The sequence below is a fragment of the Camarhynchus parvulus genome, unplaced genomic scaffold (genome assembly GCF_901933205.1).
Source record: "Camarhynchus parvulus unplaced genomic scaffold, STF_HiC, whole genome shotgun sequence".
Lineage (NCBI taxonomy): Eukaryota > Metazoa > Chordata > Aves > Passeriformes > Thraupidae > Camarhynchus > Camarhynchus parvulus.
In genome coordinates, this window is record NW_022148930.1 from 64,474 (window position 1) to 89,366 (window position 24,893).

Below are 24,893 nucleotides of genomic sequence, written 5' to 3' on the forward strand. Positions count from 1 at the left end.
GGGACACCCCCGGGGACAGGGGGACAGCCGGGGACAGGGGGACAGCCGGGGACAGGGGGACAGCACAGGGACACCCCCGGGGACAGGGGGCCGGGGACAGGGGGACAGCACAGGGACACCCCGGGGACAGGGGACACAGCCGGGGACAGGGGGACACAGCCAGGGACACCCCCGGGGACAGGGGGACAGCCGGGGACAGGGGGACACAGCCGGGGACACCCCCGGGGACAGGGGACACAGCCAGGGGACACCCCGGGGACAGGGGACACAGCCAGGGACAGGGGGACAGCCGGGGACAGGGGGACAGCACAGGGACACCCCCGGGGACAGGGGGACACACCCCCGGGGACACACCCGGGGACAGCCCAGGGACATGGGGACACCCTGGGGACACCCCAGGGAGACCCAGGGACTTGGGGACAATTGCGGGGAGACACGTGGGCCACACTGTGTCCCCGTGTCCCCTGATGTCCCCATGGCCCCTGTCACCTCTGTGTCACCCACGTCCTACATGTGCCTGTGCCACCCCCACATCCTCCTGTGTCCCCTGTGTCCCTCTGTCCCCTGTGTCCCCAACGTCCCTCGTGTCTCTGTGTGTCCCCAATGTCCCTGTAGCCCTGATGTCCCTGTGTCCCCCTCCGTGTCCCTGATGTCCCCTGGCTGTCCCTGTGTGTCCCCAATGCCCCTGGCTGTCCCCGTCTGTCCCCACATCCCCGTGTCCCCTGGCTGTCCCCGTGTGTCCCTGTGTCCCCATATCCCTGTGTGCCCCAATGTCCCTGTGTGCCCCAATGTCCCCATGCCGCTGGCTGTCCCCATGTCCCTGTGTCCCCCGTCTGTCCCCAACATTCCCATGTCCCCGCTGTCCCCATGTGTCCCTGTGTCCCCATATCCCTGTGTGTCCCTATGTCCCTGTGTGCCCCCGTGTCCCCATGCCTCTGTCTGTCCCCATGTCCCTGTGTCCCTGCATGGCCCTGTACCCCAATGTCCCTGTCTGTCCCCATGTCCCCAGACCCGTGTTTGTCCCCAGTGTCCCTGTGTGTCCCCGTGTGTCCCTGTCTGTCCCCGCTGTCCCCGTGTGTCCCTCACCTGCCGATGATGCTCTTGATCTGCAAGTCCCTGTGTGCCCCTGGCCCTGTCTGTCCCTGTGTGTCCCCATGTCCCTGTGTGTCCCCATGTCCCCGTGTGTCCCCATGTCCCTGTCGTCCCCATGTCCCTGTGCGTCCCCATGTCCCTGTGTGTCTCCATGTCCCCTGTGTGTCCCCATGTCCTTGTGTGTCCCTGTGTCCCCATGTCCCTGTGTGTCCCTGTGTGTCCCCATGTCCCTGTGTGTCTCCATGTCCCCTGTGTGTCCCCATGTCCCTGTCTGTCCCTGTGTCCCCATGTCCCTGTGTGTCCCCATGTCCCTGTGTGTCCCTGTGTGTCCCCATGTCCCTGTGTGTCCCCATGTCCCCTGTGTGTCCCTGTGCGTCCCCATGTCCCTGTGTGTCTCCATGTCCCCTGTGTGTCCCCATGTCCCCAGTGTCCCTGTCTGTCCCTGTGTCCCCATGTCCCTGTGTGTCCCCATGTCCCTGTGTGTCCCCATGTCCCCAGTGTCCCTGTCTGTCCCTGTGTCCCCATGTCCCTGTGTGTCCCCATGTCCCCAGTGTCCCTGGCTGTCCCTGTGTCCCCATGTCCCTGTGTGTCCCCATGTCCCCAGTGTCCCTGGCTGTCCCTGTCCCCCATAGCCCTGTCTGTCCCTGTGTCCCCATGTCTCCATGTCCATCTGTCCCCAATGTCCCTGTCTGTCCCCATGCCTCCTGTCTGTCCCATGTCCCCTCAATGTCCCTGTGTGTCCCCAGGGTGTCCCCGCTGTCCCCGTGTGTCCCTCACCTGCCGATGACGCTCTTGATCTGCGAGTCCCCGTGTGTCTCTGTCCCTGTGTGTCCCCATGTCCCCAGTGTCCCCAGTGTCCCTGTGTGTCCCCAATGTCCCCGTGTGTCCCTGTCTGTCCCCGCTGTCCCCGTGTGTCCCTCACCTGCCGATGATGCTCTTGATCTGCGAGTCCCCGTGTGTCTCTGTCCCTGTGTGTCCCCATGTCCCCAGTGTCCCCAGTGTCCCTGTGTGTCCCTGTCTGTCCCCGTGTGTCCCCAGGCTGTCCCCGCTGTCCCCGTGTGTCCCTCACCTGCCGATGATGCTCTTGATCTGCGAGTCCCCGTGTGTCTCTGTCCCTGTGTGTCCCCAATGTCCCCGTGTGTCTCTGTCCCTGTGTGTCCCTGTGTCCCCATGTCCCGATCTGTCCCTGTGTCCCCAATGTCCCTGTGTGTCCCCAATGTCCCCGCGTGTGTCCCTGTCTCGTCCCCTGTCCCTGTGTGTCCCTGCAGGCCCTGCCGCATGATGCTCTTGGGCATACGCGAGTCCCCGTGTGTGCACAGCTGGCCTGTCCCTGTGTCCCCATGTCTCTATCTGTCCCTGTGTCCCCAATGTCCCCGTGTGTCCCCAGTGTCCCCTCGATGTCCCCATGTCCCCTGTCATCACCTGTGTGTCCCCCCGACACCCCTGCTGTCCCCGCTGTCCCCGTGTGTCCCTCACCTGCCGATGATGCTCTTGATCTGCGAGTCCTTGTGTGCCTCTGTCCCCGTGTGTCCCCATGTCCCCAGTGTCCCCAATGTCCCCGTGTGTCCCCATGTCTCTATCTGTCCCTGTGTCCCCATGTCCCTGTGTGTCCCCGTGTGTCCCTGTCTGTCCCCGCTGTCCCCGTGTGTCCCTCACCTGCCGATGATGCTCTTGATCTGCGAGTCCTTCTCCTGCTGCTGCTGCCGGAGCCGTTTCTCGCTGAGCTCCAGGCGCTGCTGGTACTGCAGGAGGATGCGGCTGGTCTGCTCCTCCTGCGTCACCAGGCGCCGCTCGTACTCCTCCAGCTTGCGGTTGGACATGTGCAGCCGCTCCTTCAGCGAGTGGATCTCCTCCTCGTACTCCTTCACCTGCCAAAGGGACACTGCAGGGCCCTGCCGCACCTGGCACACCTGGGCACAGCCTACACCCCGCTATGGGCACACCTGGCACACCTGGGACACCTGGGCACAGCTATGGGCACACCTGGCACACCTGGATCTCCTCCTCGTACTCCTTCACCTGCCAAAGGGACACTGCAGGGCCCCTGCCGCACCTGGCACACCTGGGCATACCTGGGAACCCCCTACACCCCGCTATGGGCACACCTGGCACACCTGGGCACAGCCTACACCCCGCTATGGGCACACCTGTCACACCTGGGCACACCTGGGCACAGCCTACACCCCGCTATGGGCACACCTGGCACACCTGGGCACAGCTATGGGCACACCTGGCACACCTGGGCAGAGCTGGGCACAGCCTACACCCCGCTATGGGCACACCTGTCACACCTGGATCTCCTCCTCGTACTCCTTCACCTGCCAAAGGGACACTGCAGGGCCCTGCCGCACCTGGCACACCTGGGCACAGCTACAGTACCTGGCGACACCTGGGGACAGTTACAGCACCTGGGAAAGCTGGGGATGCCTGATACACCTGGCCACACCTGGGCACACCTGGGAACCCCCTACACCCAGCTATGGGCACACCTGGCACACCTGGATCTCCTCCTCGTACTCCTTCACCTGCCAAAGGGACACTGCAGGGCCCTGGCACACCTGGCACACCTGGGCACACCTGGGAACCCCCTACACCCAGCTATGGGCACACCTGGCACACCTGGGAACCCCCTACACCCAGCTATGGGCACACCTGTCACACCTGGAACCCCCTACACCCAGCTATGGGCACATCTGTCAAACCTGGGCACAGCTATGGGCACACCTGGCACACCTGGGCACAGCCTACACCCCGCTATGGGCACACCTGTCACACCTGGGAACCCCCTACACCCAGCTATGGGCACACCTGTCACACCTGGGCACAGCCTACACCCCGCTATGGGCACACCTGGCACACCTGGGCACAGCTATGGGCACACCTGGCACACCTGGGCACAGCCTACACCCAGCTATGGGCACACCTGTCACACCTGGGAACCCCCTACACCCCGCTATGGGCACACCTGGCACACCTGGGCACACCTGGGAACCCCCTACACCCAGCTATGAGCACACCTGACACACCTGGGCACACCTGGGAACCCCCTACACCCCGCTATGGGCACACCTGTCACACCTGGATGTCCTCCTCAGACTCCTCCTCCTGCCACAGGGGACACCTGGGCACACCTGGGGGCACCTGGCATGCCTGAGATCCACCAGCATCATCTGCTGAGGTGCATGGGGTCATCTCCTGCGGCCTGAACACCTGAACATCATACCTGGATCCCTGAACACCTGAACATCTGCACACCTGGATCCCTGCACACCTGAGTTCCGCCAGGACCATCCCATGGATCCCAGAACATCTGGCACACCTGGGCACACCTGGATACTGGAATATCTGCACACCTGAACACCTGCACACCTGAACACCGGCACGCCTGAGCTCCACCAGCATCATCCACCCGATCCCTGCACCTGAGCACACCTGAGCACACCTGTACCACTCACACCTGAGGGCACCTGAGCACACCTGGATCCCTGCACACCTGGGCACATCTGAGCACACCTGTATCATTCACACCTGTATGAGTCAAACCTGTGTCACTCAGTCACACCTGTACCAGTCACACCTGTGCCAGTCACACCTGGGCACACCGGAGCACACCTGTGGCAGTCACACCTGAGTCCCTACCCGGTCCAGCCGGCTCTCGTCCATGGACTTGGAGCACTCCTTGAGCTTGTGCCCCTCACACCTGGGCACACCTGGGCACACCTGGGTCACTCACACCTGTACCAGTCACACACCTGGGCACACCTGGGCACACCTGGGCACACCTGAGCACACCTGAGCACACCTGTACCAGTCACACACCTGTACACTCACACCTGAGTCCCTACCCGGTCCAGCCGGCTCTCATCCATGGACTTGGAGTACTCCTTGAGCTTGTACCCCTCACACCTGGGCACACCTGGGTCACTCACACACCTGAGCACACCTGGGCACACCTGGGTCACTCACACACCTGAGCACACCTGGGTCACTCACACCTGTACCAGTCACACACCTGGGCACACCTGAGCACACCTGGGCACACCTGGGCACACCTGAGCACACCTGAGCACACCTGTACCAGTGACACACCTGTACACTCACACCTGAGTCCCTACCCGGTCCAGCCGGCTCTCGTCCATGGACTTGGAGTACTCCTTGAGCTTGTGCCCCTCACACCTGGGCACACCTGGGTCACTCACACACCTGAGCACACCTGGGCACACCTGGGCACACCTGGGTCACTCACACACCTGGGCACACCTGAGCACACCTGGGCACACCTGGGCACACCTGAGCACACCTGTACACTCACACCTGAGTCCCTACCCGGTCCAGCCGGCTCTCGTCCATGGACTTGGAGCACTCCTTGAGCTCGTACCCCTCACACCTGGGCACACCTGGGTCACTCACACACCTGGGCACACCTGGGCACACCTGAGCACACCTGTACACTCACACCTGAGTCCCTACCCGGTCCAGCCGGCTCTCGTCCATGGACTTGGAGTACTCCTTGAGCTTGTGCCCCTCACACCTGGGCACACCTGGGTCACTCACACCTGTACCAGTCACACACCTGGGCACACCTGGGCACACCTGGGCACACCTGAGCACACCTGGGCACACCTGTACACTCACACCTGAGTCCCTACCCGTCCAGTCGTCCCATGACTTGGAGCACTCCTTGAGCTTGTGCCTACACTGCACACCTGTACTAATGTAAGTCACACACCTGACACCTGACACCTAAGAGAACCTGTACACTCACACTGAGTCCTACCCGGGTCCAGCCGCTCGTCCATGGACTTGGAGCACTCCTGAGCTTGTGCCCCTCACACCTGGGCACACCTGGGTCACTCACACCTGTACCAGTCACACACCTGGCACACCTGGACACCCAGGCACACCTAGCACACCTGGGCACACCTGTACACTACACCTGAGTCCCTACCGGTCAGCCGCTCGTCCATGGACTTGGGTACTCCTTGAGCTTGTACTCCTCACGCTGCGAAGGGACACCGGGGACATCGGTTGGACATCAGGCCACCGTAGGCCCGACGCCGGGGGACATGGGACAGCGAGGGGACATGGGGACACCGGGGGACATCGGGGGACAGGGGGACATGGGACATGCGGACACGGGGACATAGGGACAGTGGGGGATATGGGGACATCGGGGGACATGGGGGACACGGGGACATGGGACATGGGGACATGGGGACATGGGGACATTTAGGGACAGTACACAGGGACAGTGAGGGGAATATGGGGACAGTGAGGGGACATGGGGACATCGGGGACACAGGGACAGTGAGGGGAATATGGGGACACGTGGACAGGTGGGACATGGGGACATGGGCAGGGACACGGGGGACACAGGACAGGCGTGAGGGGACATCGGGGGAATGGGGACATGGGACGTGAGGGGACACAGGACAGTGAGGGAATATGGGGACAGTGAGGGGACACCGGGACATGGGACAGGGGACATGGGGAATATGGGGACAGTGGGGACACGGGGACATGGGACAGTGAGGGGACATGGGGACATCGGGGGACATGGGACAGCGAGGGGACATCGGGGACATCGGGGACATGGGACAGTGAGGGGACACCGAGGGGACACACAGGGGACATCGGGGACATGGGACAGTGAGGGGACATGGGGACATCGGGGACATGGGGACACCGGGGGGACATTGGGGACATTGGGGCATAGGGACAGTGAGGGATATGGGGACATCGGGGACAGCGAGGGGACATGGGGACATGGGACAGCGAGGGACATGGGGACATCGGGGACATTGGGGACACCAGGGGGACATTGGGGACATCGGGGACATGGGACAGTGAGGGGGACATAGGGACATTGGGGACACAGGGACAGTGAGGGGACACACAGGGGACATCGGGGACAGTGAGGGGACATGGGGTCATTGGGGACATCGGGGACACGGGGACAGTGAGGGGAATATGGGGACATGGGGACACCGAGGAGACACGAGGGACATTGGGGACATCGGGGACACGGGCACAGTGCGGGGAATATGGGGACGTGGGGACAGTGAGGGGACACGGGGGGTCGAGGGGACAGGGGAGGGCATGGGAACAGTGAGGAGACATGGGGACACAGGGACACGGGGACAGTGAGGGGACAGACACAGGGACACGGGCGACACCCAGGGGACGCAGAGGAGACACGGGGGAACAGGGAGGGGACACAGGGACAGAACATGGAGGACAGAGACATGGGGAACAGTGGGGGACACGGGGACAGAGGGGACACAGGGACAGGGGAGGGGACACGGGGACAGGGAGGGGACACAGTGTGGGGACACAGGGACATAGGGACATGGGGACAGTGACGGGACATGGAGACACGGGGACAGGGAGGGGACAGGGAGGGGACATGGGGACAGTGTGGGGACATGGAGACAGTGTGGCAACACAGGGACATGGGGATAGAGAGGGGACAACGTGGGGACAGTGAGGGAACAGCGTGGGGACACAAGGACAGCATGTGGCATGGGGACATGGGGAGAGTTAGGGGACACAGGGACAGTGCGAGGACATGGGGACAGTGACGGGACATGGTGACACCGAGGGGACACAGGGGGACAGTGAGGGGACAGGGAGGGGACACAGGGACAGTGAAGGGACACAGGAACAGTGAGGGGACACAGGGACATGGTGGCACGGGGACAGAGAGGGGACACGGGGACAGTAAGGGGACAGTGAGGGACATGGGGACAGTGAGGGGACACGGGCACATCAGGGGAATAGGGGGATGTGGAAGAGATGGGGGACACGGGGACCACAGGGATAAAGGGGGACATTGGGGACACACCGGGCAGACACACAGACATGGGAACAGGGGGACATGGGGACACAGGGATGTGGGGACACAGGAGGACACAGGGGGACACAAAGATGAGTTCAGTTCCCCCCTTCAGCACCCTGTCCCCAGCGTGTCCCCATGTCCCCCAATGTCCCCTCTGTCCCCCACACCCCACACATCCCCAAGCCCCCATATCCCTGCGTGTGCCCAATGTCCCAACGTCCCCATGTCCCCCAGTGTCCCCATGTCCCCCCGTATGTCCTAATCTCCCCAATGTCCCCAATGTCCCCCACAACTCTCAATGTCCCCCCATGTCCCCCAGTGTCCCCATGTCCCCACAACCTCCCAACACCCTGCACATCCTCAACCCCCAATGTCCCCAGTGTCCCCCACACCTTCCAATGTCCCCGATGTCCCCATATTCCCCCCATGTCCCCACACCCTCCACCACCCTTCACATCCCCAACCTCCTGTATCGCCCCACGTCCCCACTGTCCCCCCCCTTCCCGCTGTCCCCCCTGTCCCCGCTGCTGTCCCCCCGTCCCCTCTCTCCCCGCTGTTCCCTCTCTCCCGTCTCTCCTCGCTGTCCCCGCCGCTGTCCCCTCTGTCCTCGCTGTCCCCGCCGCTGTCCCTTCTGTCCCCGCTGCCGTCCCCGCTGTCTCCCCACCCGCCGCTGACCCCTCTGTCCTCGCTGTCCCCGCCGCTGTCCCTCTGTCCCCGCTGTCCCCCGTGTCCCTCTGTCCCCTCTTTCCCCACTGTCCCCCACCCTTTCCGCTGTCCCCGCGCTGTCGCCGCCTCTGTCCCCTCTTTTTCGCTGTCCCCTCTCTTCCCGCTGTCCCCTCTGTCCCCGCGCCGTCCCCCCTCTGACCTCACTGTCTCCTCTGTCCCCGGGCTGTCCCCGCACTGTCCCCACCACTATCCCCGCTCTCCCCGCACTGTCCCCTCTGCTGTCCCCTCTCCCCTCTGTCCCCTCTGCCCCCTCGCTCCCCTTTCCCCTCTGTCCCCACAGTCCCCGCTCCTGTCCCCTCTGTCCCCGCGCTGTCCCCGCCGCTGTCCCTCTCTCCCCTCTGTCCCCTCTGCCCCCTCGCTCCCGCTTTCCCCGCTGTCCCCGCCGCTGTCCCCTCTGTCCCCGCTGCCGCCCCGCTGTCTCCCCAGTCCCCGCCGCTGTCTCTGTTCCCCCCCCTTTCCGCTGTCCCCGCGTGCGCCGCCTCTGTCCCCTCTGTTTTCTGCCTCTTCCCTCTGTCCCTCTGCCCCGCCCCGGGTCCCCCCTCTGACCTCACGTCTCCTCTGTCCCCTGTCCCCCGTCCCCACCACTATCCCCCTCTCCAGTCCCTCTGCTGTCCCTCTCCCCTCTGTCCCCTCTGCCCCCTCGCTCCCGCTTTCCCCTCTGTCCCCGCGCTGTCCCCTCTGTCCCCGCGCCATCCCCGCGTTGTCCCCTCTGCTGTCCCCTCTGCTGTCCCCGCGCTGTCCCCTCACCTGCTTGGTGATGGGCGGTTTCATGCTGGCCACCGAGGCCTCCTTGGCCAGCGAGGGCTGGCGGGAGCGGGCCGGGCCGTAGGCGGGCTCGGGCGAGGCCAGCAGGTTCCCGCTGGCCGGGCGCGGCTTCTGCGGCACCCCCAGCGCCTGCGGCCCCCGGCCCCCTTTCCCCGCCCGCGACCCCCGCGGGGTGGGCGGCGGGGGCGCCCCGATGGTGATCTGGGGGGGCGCCAGCGTGTCCTGGAGCGACAGCTGCCTGCGCCCGAAGTCGCCCCCGGGCCGCCCGAACTCGTCGCTGTAGCTGTGGCTGTGCGTGATGTGTTTTTGGGGAGGGGTCGCCAGCTCCTCGCTCTTGCTGTAGCCGTGCAGCGGCGGCGGGGCGACGCCCCCCACGTAGTGTCCCCCGTCCGGCGGGCCGCCCCCCTCGCCCCTCCCGCCGCCGCCCCCTCCTCCTCCGGGCCCGTCGGGGCCGCGCAGGGGCCCGTCGGCGGCCAGGTGGAAGAGCGGGTTCTGGAAGGAGAGCGGCACCCGCAGCTGCGGCCCGCCGGGCTCGGGCACGCCCAGGCGCGGCGGGGCCAGGCTGGAGGCGCTGCCCTGCGAGAGCCGCCCGGGCCGCAGCCCGCCCTGGCCCGCGCCCCCCGGCGCCGCGCCCCCGGCCAGCAGCTCGGCCGGCAGGCTGGGGATGCTGTCCACGCGTCCGTCCTGCAGGTCCAGCATGGAGACGCTCTTGCCCACGCCCAGCGCGCCGCCGCGGCCGCCCTCGGGCTCGGTGAGGTCCGAGCTGCTGGTGCAGTAGGCGGGCGAGGAGCGGGCGAGCGGCGGGCGGCTCAGCACCAGCACCTCCGGCGGACCCTTCTCCTGCGGCGGCGACGGCAGGCGCGGCACGTCCATGGAGCTGCGGGACGGACGGACGGACGGACGGACGGACGGACAGGGGGATGGACGGGGGGAGGGATGGGGATGGGGGTATGGGATATGGGGGTATTGGAGGGGTGTGGGGTGGGGTGGGATGGGGGTGGGATGTGGGGCGAGATAGGGGGTATGGGGATGTGGGGCAGGATGGGGGGCAGGATGGCGGGTATGGGGATATCAGGGGGATATGGGGGATAGGATGGGGGTATGGGGATGTGGGGCAGGATGGCCGGTATGGGGGTATGGGGGATATTGGGGGGGTGGGGTTGTGGATGGGGGTATGGGGATGTGGGTGCAGGATGGCGGGGTATGGGGATATCAGGGGGGATATGGGGGGATGTGGGGTATGGGGATGTGGGGCAGGATGGGGGGTAGGGTAGGATGGGGGTATGGGGATGTGGGGCAGGATGGCCGGTATGGGGTATGGGGATATTGGGGGGATGTGGGGTGGGATGGGGGGTATGGGGATGTGGGGTACGGGAATATGGGGTGGGATGGGGGGTATGGGGATATGGGGTAGGATATGGGATGTGGGGATGTGGGGTGGGATATGGGGCAGGATGTGGGGTACAGGCACGTGAGGTAAGGGGATGTGGAGTATGAGGATACGGGGTAGGGGGATATGGGGTGGGCAATGTGGGATGGGGATGGGGATGGGGATATGGGATGTGGGATATGGGATATGGGATGGGATATGGGATATGGGATATGGGATATGGGATGTGGGATATGGGATGTGGGATATGGGATGGGATATGGGATATGGGATATGGGATATGGGATGTGGGATATGGGATATGGGATATGGGATGGGATATGGGATGTGGGATATGGGATATGGGATGGGATATGGGATGTGGGATACGGGATACGGGATATGGGATGGGATATGGGATGTGGGATATGGGATATGGGATATGGGATATGGGATATGGGATGGGATATGGGATATGGGATATGGGATATGGGATATGGGATATGGGATGGGATATGGGATGTGGGATATGGGATATGGGATATGGGATATGGGATATGGGATATGGGATGGGATATGGGATATGGGATGGGATATGGGATGGGATATGGGATGTGGGATACGGGATATGGGATGGGATATGGGATGGGATATGGGATGGGATATGGGATATGGGATATGGGATATGGGATATGGGATATGGGATATGGGATATGGGATGGGATATGGGATGTGGGATATGGGATATGGGATATGGGATATGGGATGTGGGATATGGGATATGGGATATGGGATATGGGATGTGGGATATGGGATATGGGATATGGGATATGGGATGGGATATGGGATATGGGATATGGGATGTGGGATATGGGATATGGGATATGGGATATGGGATGGGATATGGGATGGGATATGGGATATGGGATATGGGATATGGGATATGGGATATGGGATATGGGATGGGATATGGGATGGGATATGGGATATGGGATATGGGATATGGGATATGGGATATGGGATATGGGATATGGGATGGGATATGGGATATGGGATATGGGATGTGGGATATGGGATATGGGATATGGGATGGGATATGGGATATGGGATATGGGATATGGGATATGGGATGGGATATGGGATGGGGATATGGGATATGGGATATGGGATGTGGGATATGGGATATGGGTATGGATATGGGATATGGGATATGGATGGGTATGGGATATGGGATGTGGGATATGGGATGTGGGATAGGATATGGGATGTGGATATGGGTATGGGATGTGGGATTGGGTGGGTATGGGATGGTTGGGATGTGGGATATGGGATATGGGATGTGGGATATGGGGGGATATGGGATGGGATGGGTGTGGGTATGGGATATGGGTTGGGTATGGGATATGGGATATGGGTTGGGATATATGGGTGGGGATATGGGATTGGTTGGGATATGGGATATGGGATTGGGATATGGGATATGGGATATGGGATATGGGATATGGGATATGGATATGGGATGTGGGATATGGGTGTGGGATATGGGATATGGATGGGATATGGATATGGGATATGGGATATGGGATATGGGATATGGGATGGGATATGGGATATGGGATGTGGGATATGGGATATGGGATATGGGATATGGGATATGGGATATGGGATAGGGATATGGATGGGATATGGGATATGGGATATATGGGATGTGGATATGGATATGGGATATGATATGGGATATGGGATATGATATGGGATATGGGATGTGGATAGTATGGGATGGATATGGATTGGGATGGGATATGGGATATGGTGGATATGGGATGGGGATATGGGATGTGGGATATGGGATATGGGTATGGGATGGGTATGGTGTGGGATATGGGATACGGGATATGGGATATATATGGGATATGGGATACGGGATATGGGATGGGGTGGGACATGGGGAGATGGGATGGAGATATGGCGAGGGATGAGGGGCAGTGGCATTGGGGACGGGGGATGAGGGCACACGGGATGGGGAACACACACGGGGTGAGGGCGGTTGGACACAGCCCCAGATCCGTCTCTGGGATCATTGTCCCGCTGCTGTTCCTGTCCCGTCCCATCCCCTCCTGTTCCATCCCGGGCCTGAACGTTCCTGTTCCCATCCCAAACATTCCCATCCCCATCCCAAACGTTCCCATCCCAAACGTTCCCATCCCAAACGTTCCCATCCCAAACGTTCCCGTCCCCATCCCAAACGTTCCCATCCCAAACATTCCCATCCCAAACGTTCCCATCCCAAACGTTCCCATCCCAAACATTCCCATCCCAAACATTCCCATCCCATCCCAAACGTTCCCATCCCAAACGTTCCCATCCCAAACATTCCCATCCCAAACATCCCCATCCCAAACATTCCCATCCCAAACGTTCCCATCCCAAACGTTCCCATCCCAAACGTTCCCATTCCCATCCCAAATGTTCCCATCCCAAATGTTCCCATCCCAAACGTTCCCATCCCAAACGTTCCCATTCCCATCCCAAATGTTCCCATCCCAAACATTCCCATCCCATCCCATCCCAAATGTTCCCGTCCCCACCCCTGTCCCCGATCCCAGTTTCATCCCCACCCCAATCCCAATCACCATCCCCATCCTGATCCCAATTCCCAAACCCCAAAAACCCCAAACACCAAATCCCAAATCCCCCAAACCCCAAACCCCAAACCCCAATCCCCAATCCCCAAACCCCAAAACCTCAAACACCAAACCCCAAATCCCAAACCCCCAAATCCCAAACCCCAAACCCCAAACCCCAAACCCCAAAACCCCAAATCCAAACCCCAAACCCCAAACCCCAAACCCCAAACCCAAAACCCCAAACCCCCAAACCCCAAACACCAAATCCCAAATCCCCCAATCCCCAAACCCCCAAACCCCAATCCCCAAACCCCAATCCCCAAAACCCCAAACCCCAAAACCCAAACACCAAACTCCCAAACCCCAAACCCCAAATCCCAAACCCCAAAACCCCAAACCCCAAACCCCAAACCCCAAATCCCAAACCCCCACCCCAAACCCCAAACCCCAAATCCCAAACCCCAAAACCCAAATCCCAAACCCCAAATCCCAAACTCCAAAATCCCAAACCCCAAAACCCCAAACCCCAAATCCCAAACCCCAAATCCCAAACCCCAAAATCCCAAACCCCAAAATCCCAAACCCCAAATCCCAAACCCCAAAATCCCAAACCCCAAATCCCAAACCCCAAAATCCCAAACCCCAAAATCCCAAACCCCAAATCCCAAAACCCCAAAAAATCCCAAACCCCAAAATCCCAAACCCCAAAATCCCAAACCCCAAAATCCCAAACCCCAATCCCAAACCCCAATTCCCAAATACCCCAAATCCCAATTCCCGAACCCCAAGCCCCCAAACCCCAAATCCCCCAAACCCCAAACCCCAAATTCCCAGGCCCCACCCCTCACCTGTTGAGCCCCCGGACCATGTAGGACTGGAGATCCACAGAGCTGCGGGACAGGTGAGGGACAGGTGAGAGCCGGGTGAGACACCCAGGGACACCTGGGACAGGTGGGGACACCAGGGGGACACCCCAGGGACAGGTGGGACAGGTGAGGGACACCAGAGCAGGACAGGTGACACCCCCAGGTGAGGCCCAGGGACACCTGGGACAGGTGGGAACACGGGGGGACACTGGGGCAGGACAGGTGACACCCCCAGGTGTGACCTGGGGACAGGTGGGGACCCCAGGAGGACCCAGGGGGGGACAGGTGACACCCCCAGGTGAGGCCCAGGGACACCTGGGACAGGTGGGGGAAGGTGGGGACACCAGAGGCACGCTGGAGCAGGACAGGTGACACCTGGGACAGGTGGGGACACCAGGGGGCACAGGAGGTGACAGGTGACACCCCCAGAGACACCTGGGACAGGTGGGCACATGGGGGGACATTGGGGCAGGACAGGTGACACCCCCAGGTGACACCCCCAGGGACACCTGGGACAGGTGGGAACACCAGAGCAGGACAGGAGAGACCCCCAGGTGAGATCTGGGGACAGGTGGGGACACCACACCAGGGGGACAGCAGGGAGCCAGGTGACTCCACTGGGGACACCTGGGACAGGTGGGGACATGTGGGGACACCAGGAGGACACCGGGGGGGACAGGTGAGACCCCCAGGTGAGACCCAGGGACACCTGGGACAGGTGGGGACACCAGGGGGATGCGGGGGGCACAGGTGAGACCCCCAGGTGTGACCTGGGGACAGGTGGGGACACCAAGGGGACACCAGAGCAAGACAGGTGACACCCCAGGTGAGACACGGCATCAACAGGTGACACTGGGGTCACAGGTGGGATGTGAAGGTCCCGCAGGTATTTGGGGTCACAGGTGGGCGTGGCCACCCCAGGTGAGACCGAGGGCCACCAGGGGAGACCAGGTGAGATGGAGGGGTCACCTGGGACACACAACAGGACACGGACAGGGGGTGTCAGGTGAGACCGAGGCCCGCCAGGTGAGACAGGGGGGCACTTTGGTCACACAACCAGCCAGGATGGGGAGGTGGGGCCACCCCAGGTGAGGCCAGGTGAGACAGGGGAGCACCTTGGCCGCGCAAGGGGACACAGATCGGGGGTGGCAGGTGGGTGGGGCCACCCCAGGTGAGACCAATGGTCACCAGGTGAGGCCAGGTGAGACGGGGACACCTCGGCCACGCAACTGGACACGATGGGGTGGTCACAGGAGGGTGGGGCTACTCCAGGTGAGACCAGGTGAGACCTCAGCCACACCAGGGGACACGGATCGGGGGTGACAGGTGAGAGCAAGGGCCACCAGGTGAGATGGAGGCATCACCTTGGCCTCACAACAGGACACAACAGGTGGGTGGGGACACCAGGTGAGGCCAGGTGAGACAGGGAGACACCTTGGCTGCACAACAGGACAAGATGGGAGGGTGGGGCCATCCCAGGTGAGACTGAGGGTGACCAGGTGAGGCCAGGTGAGATGGAGGGGTCACCTTGGCCTCACAACAGGACAGGACAGGTGGGTGGGGCCAGCGCAGGTGAGGCCAGGTGAGATGGAGGGGACACATTGGTCACACAAGGAGGGGTGGCAGGTGGGTGGGGCCAGCCCAGGTGAGGCCAGGTGAGACCTCAGCCACACAAGGGGACACAATGGGATGGGTCACAGGTGGGTGGAGCCACCCCAGGTGGGCCAGGTGCCACCTCAGCCCCACAAACAGACCCGAGGGGAGGGCGGGGCCGGGCAGGTGCGCTCACCTGTTGAGGTCGCGCACCAGGTAGGGCTGCAGGTCGGCCGAGGGCCCGCGCAGCACCAGCCCCTTGGGCGGCAGCCGCTCGCCCTGGCTGGGCTGGCGCTGCAGGTGAGGGTTCCGCAGCGCCACGCTGATGTCGGTCAGCAGGCGGGGCAGGGGGCCCAGCTTCAGCAGCGCCTCCTGCGGGACAGGTGAGAGCACCTGAGTGCACCTGAGTGCACCTGAGTGTGCCTGGGAACACCTGAGTGCACCTGGGAACACCTGAGTGTGCCTGGGAACACCTGAGAGCACCTGGGGGCACCTGAGTGTGCCTGGGAACACCTGGGAACACCTGAGTGCACCTGAGTGCACCTGGGATCTCATCCAGGGGTACCCCAATGACTGCAATGGGGCCCAGCTTCAGCAGCGCCTCCTGCGGGACAGGTGAGAGCACCTGAGCAAACCTGGGAACACCTGAGAGCACCTGGGAACACCTGAGAGCACCTGGAACCTCAACCAGAGCAATCCCATTGATCTCCCAATGACTGCAATGGGGCCCAGCTTCAGCAGCGCCCCCTGCGGGACAGGTGAGAGCACCTGAGCAAACCTGGGGGCACCTGAGTGTGCCTGAGTGCACCTGGGAACACCTGAGTGTGCCTGGGAACACCTGAGTGTGCCTGGGAACACCTGGAACCTCAGCCAGAGCACCCCACGACTGCAGGGGCCCAGCAGCCTCCTGCGGGGACAGGTGGGAGCACCTGAGAGCACCTGGGGGCACCTGGGGGCACCTGAGTGCACCTGGGATCTCATCCAGGGGTACCCCAATGACTGCAACAGGGCCCAGCTTCAGCAGCGCCTCCTGCAGGACAGGTGAGAGCACCTGAGTGTGCCTGGGAACACCTGAGTGTGCCTGGGAACACCTGAGTGCACCTGGAACCTCAGCCAGAGCAACCCCAATGACTGCAACAGGGCCCAGCTTCAGCAGCGCCTCCTGCGGGACAGGTGAGAGCACCTGAGTGCACCTGAGTGCACCTGAGTGTGCCTGGGAACACCTGAGTGTGCCTGGGAACACCTGAGTGCACCTGGGAACACCTGAGTGTGCCTGGGAACACCTGAGTGTGCCTGGGAACACCTGGGAACACCTGAGTGCACCTGAGTGTGCCTGGGATCTCATCCAGGGGTACCCCAATGACTGCAATGGGGCCCAGCTTCAGCAGCGCCTCCTGCGGGGGGGACAGGTGAGAGCACCTGAGTGCACCTGGGAACACCTGAGTGTGCCTGGGAACACCTGAGTGTGCCTGGGAACACCTGGAACCTCAGCCAGAGCAACCCCAATGACTGCAACGGGGCCCAGCTTCAGCAGCGCCTCCTGCGGGACAGGTGGGAGCACCTGAGAGCACCTGGGGGCACCTGGGGGCACCTGAGTGCACCTGGGATCTCATCCAGGGGTACCCCAATGACTGCAACAGGGCCCAGCTTCAGCAGCGCCTCCTGCAGGACAGGTGAGAGCACCTGAGTGTGCCTGGGAACACCTGAGTGTGCCTGGGAACACCTGAGTGCACCTGGAACCTCAGCCAGAGCAACCCCAATGACTGCAACAGGGCCCAGCTTCAGCAGCGCCTCCTGCGGGACAGGTGAGAGCACCTGAGTGCACCTGAGTGCACCTGAGTGTGCCTGGGAACACCTGAGTGTGCCTGGGAACACCTGAGTGCACCTGGGAACACCTGAGTGTGCCTGGGAACACCTGAGTGTGCCTGGGAACACCTGGGAACACCTGAGTGCACCTGAGTGTGCCTGGGATCTCATCCAGGGGTACCCCAGTGACTGCAACAGGGCCCAGCTTCAGCAGCGCCTCCTGCGGGGGGGACAGGTGAGAGCACCTGAGTGCACCTGGGAACACCTGAGTGTGCCTGGGAACACCTGGAACCTCAGCCAGAGCAACCCCACTGACTGCAACTGGGCCCAGCTTCAGCAGCGCCTCCTGCGGGGACAGGTGGGAGCACCTGAGAGCACCTGGGGGCACCTGAGTGTGCCTGAGCGCACCTGGGAACACCTGAGTGTGCCTGGGAACACCTGGGAACACCTGGGAACACCTGAGTGCACCTGGGATCTCATCCAGGGGTACCCCAATGACTGCAATGGGGCCCAGCTTCAGCAGCGCCTCCTGCGGGGACAGGTGAGAGCACCTGAGAGCAACCTGGGAACACCTGAGTGTGCCTGAGTGCACCTGGGAACACCTGAGTGTGCCTGGGAACACCTGGGAACACCTGAGTGCACCTGGGGTCTCATCCAGGGGTACCCCAATGACTGCAACAGGGCCCAGCTTCAGCAGCGCCTCCTGCTGAAGAGTGAGAGCACCTGAGAGCACCTGGGGACACCTGAGTGCACCTGGGGGCACCTGAGTGCACCTGGGGGCACCTGAGAGCACCTGAGCAAACATGGGGGCACCTGAAACCTCAACCAGAGCAACCCCATTGATCTCCCAATGCCTGCAATGGGTCCCAGCTTCAGCAGCGCCTCCTGCGGGCAGGTGAGCGCACCTGAACACACCTGAGCGCACCTGAGCAAACCTGGGACCTTATCTAGGGGAACCCCAATGACTGCAATGGGGCCCAGCTTTAGCAGCACCTCCTGTGGGACAGGTGAGCACACCTGAGTGCAGCTGGGGTCACCTGAGTGTGCCTGAGTGCACCTGGGCACACCTGGGCACACCTAGGCACACCTGAGTGCACCTGGGAGCACTTGGGACCTCATCCAGGGCTATCCCAATGACTGTGACAGGGGCCCATCTTCAGCAGCGCCTCCTGTGGGGACAGGTGAGCACACCTGAGCAAACCTGGGGGTACCTGTGTGCATCTGGGAGCACCTGAGTGCACCTGGGGGCACCTGAGTGCACCTGAGCACAACTGAGGAACCTCACTGACTGCAACAGGGCCCAGCTTCAGCAGCGCCTCCTAAGGACAGGTGAGCACACCCGAGCACACCTGAGCGTGCCATGGGAACACCTGAGTGCACCTGAGAGTAGCTGAGCACACCTGAGTGGACCTGGGCACCTCATCCAGGGTTACCCCAATGACTCTGACAGGGGCCCAGCTGGGGGCACTCAGCACACCTGGGCACACCTGGGGAGCTCACCTGGGCAGCTGGGACCCCTGGGACCTCACCTGGGGGGTCCTCAGGAAGCTCCCATGGTGGGACACGGCTTGGGGGGGGGGGTCACCTGTCCATGATCACCCCCCAGGTGAGGCTGTGGCTGCACAGGTGAGGCTGTGCCCACACAGGTGAAGCTGTGGCCGCACAGGTGAGGCTGTGGTGGGCTCCCCAGGTGTGCCCAGGTGCGTTACCTTGCTGAGCTGGCTCATGACCTCCCAGAGCAGCACCTGTGCCATGTCCCTCCCCATCACCACCCACCAGGTGTCCGCCAGGTGAGGCTGTCACTGCACAGGTGAGGCAGTGCCCGCACAGGTGAGGCTGTGGCTGCACAGGTGAGGCTGTCACGGCACAGGTAAGGGGCTCCCAGGTGCGTTACCTTGCTGAGCTGGCTCATGACCTCCCAGAGCAGCGCGTGCACCATGTCCATCCCCATCACCACCCACCAGGTGTCCCCCAGGTGAGGCTGTCACTGCACAGGTGAGGCCGTAGCTGCACAGGTGAGGCTGTCACGGCACAGGTGAGGGGCTGCCCAGGTGCGTTACCTTGCTGAGCTGGCTCATGACCTCCCAGAGCAGCGCCTGCACCACGTCCATCCCCATGGCCACCCCCCAGGTGACACTAAGCCCATACAGGTGAGGCTGTGGCTGCACAGGTGAGGCTGTCACTGCACAGGTGAGGCTGTGGCTGCACAGGTGAGGCTGTGGCTGCACAGGTAAGGGGCTCCCAGGTGCGTTACCTTGCTGAGGTGGCTCATGACCTCCCAGAGCAGCGCCTGCACCATGTCCCTCCCCATCACCACCCACCAGGTGACGCTAAGCCCATACAGGTGATGTTCTCACCGCACAGGTGAGGCGTGGGGCTCAAGGGGGCGGTGCGTTACCTTGCTGAGTGTCATGACCTCCAGAGCACGATGTTCCCATCACCACCCACCTTCCCAGGTGAGGCTGTCACTGCACAGGTGAGCAGTGCTACAGGTGAGGCTGTGGCTGCACAGGTGAGGCTGTCACGGCACAGGTAAGGGGCTCCCAGGTGCGTTACCTTGCTGAGCTGGCTCATGACCTCCCAGAGCAGCGCCTGCACCACGTCCATCCCCATGGCCACCCCCCAGGTGACGCTAAGCCCATACAGGTGACGCTAAGCCCATACAGGTGAGGCTGTGGCTGCACAGGTGAGGCTGTGGCTGCACAGGTAAGGGGCTCCCAGGTGCGTTACCTTGCTAAGCTGCTCATGCCTCCCAGGCCACCATGTCCATCCCCATCACCCCCACCAGGTTTCCAGGCTGTCCTGCACAGGTGAGGGTATGCACAGGGATGTCCGGCACAGGTAAGGGGCTCCCAGGTGCGTTACCTTGCTGAGCTGGCTCATGACCTCCCAGAGCAGCGCCTGCACCACGTCCATCCCCATGGCCACCCCCCAGGTGACGCTAAGCCCATACAGGTGAGGCTGTGGCTGCACAGGTGAGGCTGTCACGGCACAGGTAAGGGGCTCCCAGGTGCGTTACCTTGCTGAGCTGGCTCATGACCTCCCAGAGCAGCGCCTGCACCCGCCATCCCCATGGCCACCCCCAGGTGATGCTGCCATGCTAGGTGAGGCTGTGGCTGCACAGGTGAGGCTGTCACGGCACAGGTAAGGGGCTCCCAGGTGCGTTACCTTGCTGAGCTGGCTCATGACCTCCCAGAGCAGCGCGTGCAGCGTGGACAGCTCGCGGCCCAGGTCGATGTAGCCCTCGAAGCTGGTGCTGTTGGTGAGCGTGTCCAGGTTGGAGATCTCGTACAGGAACTGCTGCATGCTGGCCCACTCCAGCTCCAGGAACTCGTTCATGAACGCCATGTACTCCTCCTTGCTCCCGAACCTGCGCAGGTGAGCGCAGGTGAGCGCGGGGCCGGCAGGGGGGCGGGGACACCCAACAGGTGAGGGCGGGGCCGGCAGGTGGGCAAGAATACCTCCAGAAAGTGAGCCCGGTGCCTGGGGACACCCAGCAGGTGAGGGTGGGGCTGGCAGGTGAGCCCCAGCAAGTGAGGGTGGGGCTGGCAGTTGGTCAGGGACACCTCCTGCCATCAGGTGGGCAGGAATATCCCCCAGCAGGTGAGGGCGTGGCCGCCAGCTGGGTGGGGACACCCAACAGGTGAGGGCGGGGCTGGCAGGTGGGTGGGGACATCCCCAGCAGGTGAGAGTAGGGCTGGCACATGGGCCCCAGCAGGTGAGGGTGGGGCTGGCAGGTGGGCAGAGACACCTCCTGCCATCAGGTAGGCAGGGACACCCCCAGCAGGTGAGGGCGGAGCCAGCAGGTGGGCGAGGCGCCCCCATCAGGTGAGGCCAGCAGGTGAGCCCCGGCAGGTGAAGGGTGTCCCCAGTGTGAGGGGTGGGGTGGCAGGTGAGGGGTGGGGAAGGGTGGGAAGGGGGGTTGTCCATCATCCATCATCATCTGTTGTCATCCATTGTCATCCGCTGTCATCATCATCGCCATCATCATCATCATCATCGCCATCATCATCATCATCATCCATCATCATCATCATCATCATCATCATCCACCATCATCACCATCATCATCATCATCATCCATCATCATCATCCTACATCCATTGTCATCCTCCATCATCAACCATCATCCATCATCCATCATCATCTGTTGTCATCCATTGTCATCCGTTGTCATCATCATCGCCATCATCATCATCATCCACCATCATCATCACCATCATCATCATCATCCACCATCATCATCATCCTTCATCAATCCATCACCATACATCATCACCTGTTGTCATCATCCATCATCATCATCATCCAGTGTCATTTGTCATCCATCATCGTCACCCATCATCATCTTCCATCCATTGTCATCATCATCATCATCCATCATCCATCCTTCATCCATCATCATCCATCAACCATCGTCATCATTGTCATCATCATCGTCACCACCCATCATCCATCATCACCTGTCATCCATCATCATCATCAACCACTGTTATCACCCATCATCATCCATCATCATCCATCATCATCCATCATCATCCATCATCCGCCATCCATCCATCCATCCATCCATCCATCCATCCATCATCCATCATCATCTGTGATCCATCATGACCCACCATCCATCATCATCATCATCATCAATGACTGTTATCATCCATCCATCATCATCTGTCATCTGTCATCCATCATCGGGCATCATCCATCGTCATTTGTCATCCTTCATGACCCATCATCCATCATCATCCATCCATCATCAGCCACCATCCATCATCATCAGCCACCATCCATCATCATTTGTCATCCCTCATTGTCATCAACCATTGTTATCACCCATCATAATCAATCATCCGTCGTCATCTATCAGCCATCATCATCCATTGTCACCGTCATGTGTCCATCATCATCTGTCATCCATCATCCGTCATCATTTGTCATCCATCGTCTGTCGTCATTTGTCATCCTTCATGAACCATCATCCATCATGCACCATCCATCATCATCATCAACCACTGTTATCATCCATCATCCATCCATTATCCATCATCATCTGTCATGCGTGGTTATCTGTCATCCATTGTCATCATCCTTCATCATCATCAATTGTCATCATCCATCATCCATCCATCATCACCTGTCGTCCATCATCCATCATCCATCATCACCTGTTATCCATCATCATCAACCACTGCTATCATCCATCATCCATCCATTATCCATCATCATCCATTGTCGTGATCCACCATCCATCCATCATCATCTGTCATCCATCATCCAGCATCCATCATCATCATCACCACCATCCATCCATTATCATCCTTCATTCATCATCATCTGTCACCCATGGTTATCTGTCATCCATTGTCATCATCGTCATCATCATCCATCATTGCCATCATCCATCCATCCATCATCTGTCATCCATCATCCATTGTCAGCCATCATCCATCATCATCTCTCATCCATCATCCATCCATCATCACCTGTCACCCGTCATCCGTTGTCATCCACCATCCATCCATCATCCATCGGCATCATCCATCATTCAGCATCCATCATCATCATCAACCACTGTCATCATCCATCATCCATCATCCATCATCATCATCCGTCATCATCATCCATCATCCATCATCCATCATCATCCATCCATCATCATCAACCACTGTCATCCATCATCATCTGTCATCCATCATCATCTGTCATCCATCATCATCATCAACCACTGTTATCGCCCATCATCCATCTGTCATCCATCATCATCTGTCATCCATCATCATCATCAACCACTGTTATCGCCCATCATCATCCATCATCCATCATCATCCACTGTCATCATCCATCATCCATCTGTCATCCATCATCATCTGTCATCCATCATCATCATCAACCACTGTCATCACCCATCATCCATCTGTCATCCATCATCGTCCATCATCCATCCATCATCATCTGTCATCTATCATCCATCGTCATCATCAACCACTGTTAACATCCATCATCATCCTTCATCCATCATCCATGGTTATCTGTCATCCATTGTCATCATCATCATCGTCATCCATTGTCACCATCCATCATGCATCCATCATCATCCCCCTTCCATCATCATCTGTGATCCATCCTGACCCACCATCCATCATCATCATCATCATCATCAAGGACTCTTATCATCCATCCATCAGTCCACACCCATCCATCTCCGCCCATCCCCCCCTCCCTGCCCCCACCCCTGCCCGGTCCCTCCCGCCGCCGTTGCCGCCCTCACTTGGTGAAGTTGGCCAAGTTCTGGATGACCTTGGCGATGAGGGTCAGCGTCCGCGCCGTCTGCTCGTCGGGGTACTCCTGCATGAGGCCGAAGAGGCTGGGGGACATCACGGCGGGGCACAGGAAGCGCAGGAAGAGCGAGGCGCTGATCAGGCGGTCGGCGATGTCCTCGCGCCCGCGCTCGGCGCAGCGCAGCCGCCACGAGGCGAACACCTCCTTCAGCTCCCGCGGGAACACGCTGCGCGCGGTGGGACACGGCGTCACGCGGGCCTCGGGGACGTCCCGGGGCGTCCCCACCGCGTCCCCGCACTCACCAGTGCGAGTTGACCACCTTGCAGAGCGCCAGCTCGCAGCACATGCGCAGGTTGGCCTGGTGGTCGGCCAGCGTGGAGGCCGAGCACTTCATGGGGTCCACCTCGCAGTTCTCCTCCGACTCGTAGAGCGCGCGGATGAACTCGCCTGCGGCACGGCGCGGGGACACCGAGGGGACACCGAGGGGCGGGGGGAGAAGGGACCCGGCCGTGTCATGGAGGTGGGAAGGGACCACCCAAGGATGTCATGGTGGTGGTGGTGGAACATGGCCATGAGTGGGGACCTCCCAGAGATCTCATGATGGTGCCAATGGAACCTAGCTACGAGTGGGAACCACCCAAACATCTCATGATGGTGGTGATGGAACATGGCCATGAGTGGGGACCTCCCAGAGATCTCATGATGGTGCCAATGGAACCTAGCTACGAGTGGGAACCACCCAAACATCTCATGATGGTGGTGATGGAACATGGCCATGAGTGGGGACCTCCCAGAGATCTCATGATGGTGCCAATGGAACCTAGCTACGAGTGGGAACCACCCAAAGATCTCATGATGGTGGGGATGGAACATGGCCGTGCGTGGGGAACACCCAACTGTGTCATGGCCATGAGTGAGGACCACCCAATGAT

At 60.9% G+C, this 24,893-nt stretch overlaps 1 protein-coding gene across 1 annotated transcript in view; it reads right to left on the reverse strand.

The window, feature by feature from the left end:
- The window catches only part of LOC115917174 (ras/Rap GTPase-activating protein SynGAP-like), a gene marked incomplete at its 5' end in the record, with an annotated part of 34,177 nt that extends 9,769 nt beyond the window's left edge, over positions 1–24,408 (reverse strand). Inside the window, 11 exons of the mRNA XM_030970904.1 lie at positions 2,749–2,960; positions 5,208–5,268; positions 5,405–5,479; positions 5,549–5,648; positions 5,742–5,835; positions 9,404–10,298; positions 14,266–14,307; positions 16,073–16,248; positions 20,851–21,052; positions 23,951–24,187; positions 24,264–24,408. Coding sequence (XP_030826764.1) covers positions 2,749–2,960; positions 5,208–5,268; positions 5,405–5,479; positions 5,549–5,648; positions 5,742–5,835; positions 9,404–10,298; positions 14,266–14,307; positions 16,073–16,248; positions 20,851–21,052; positions 23,951–24,187; positions 24,264–24,408 — 2,239 coding nt within the window. The remainder of the gene's footprint in view (positions 1–2,748; positions 2,961–5,207; positions 5,269–5,404; positions 5,480–5,548; positions 5,649–5,741; positions 5,836–9,403; positions 10,299–14,265; positions 14,308–16,072; positions 16,249–20,850; positions 21,053–23,950; positions 24,188–24,263) is intronic.
- Positions 24,409–24,893: the final 485 nt, after the last annotated feature.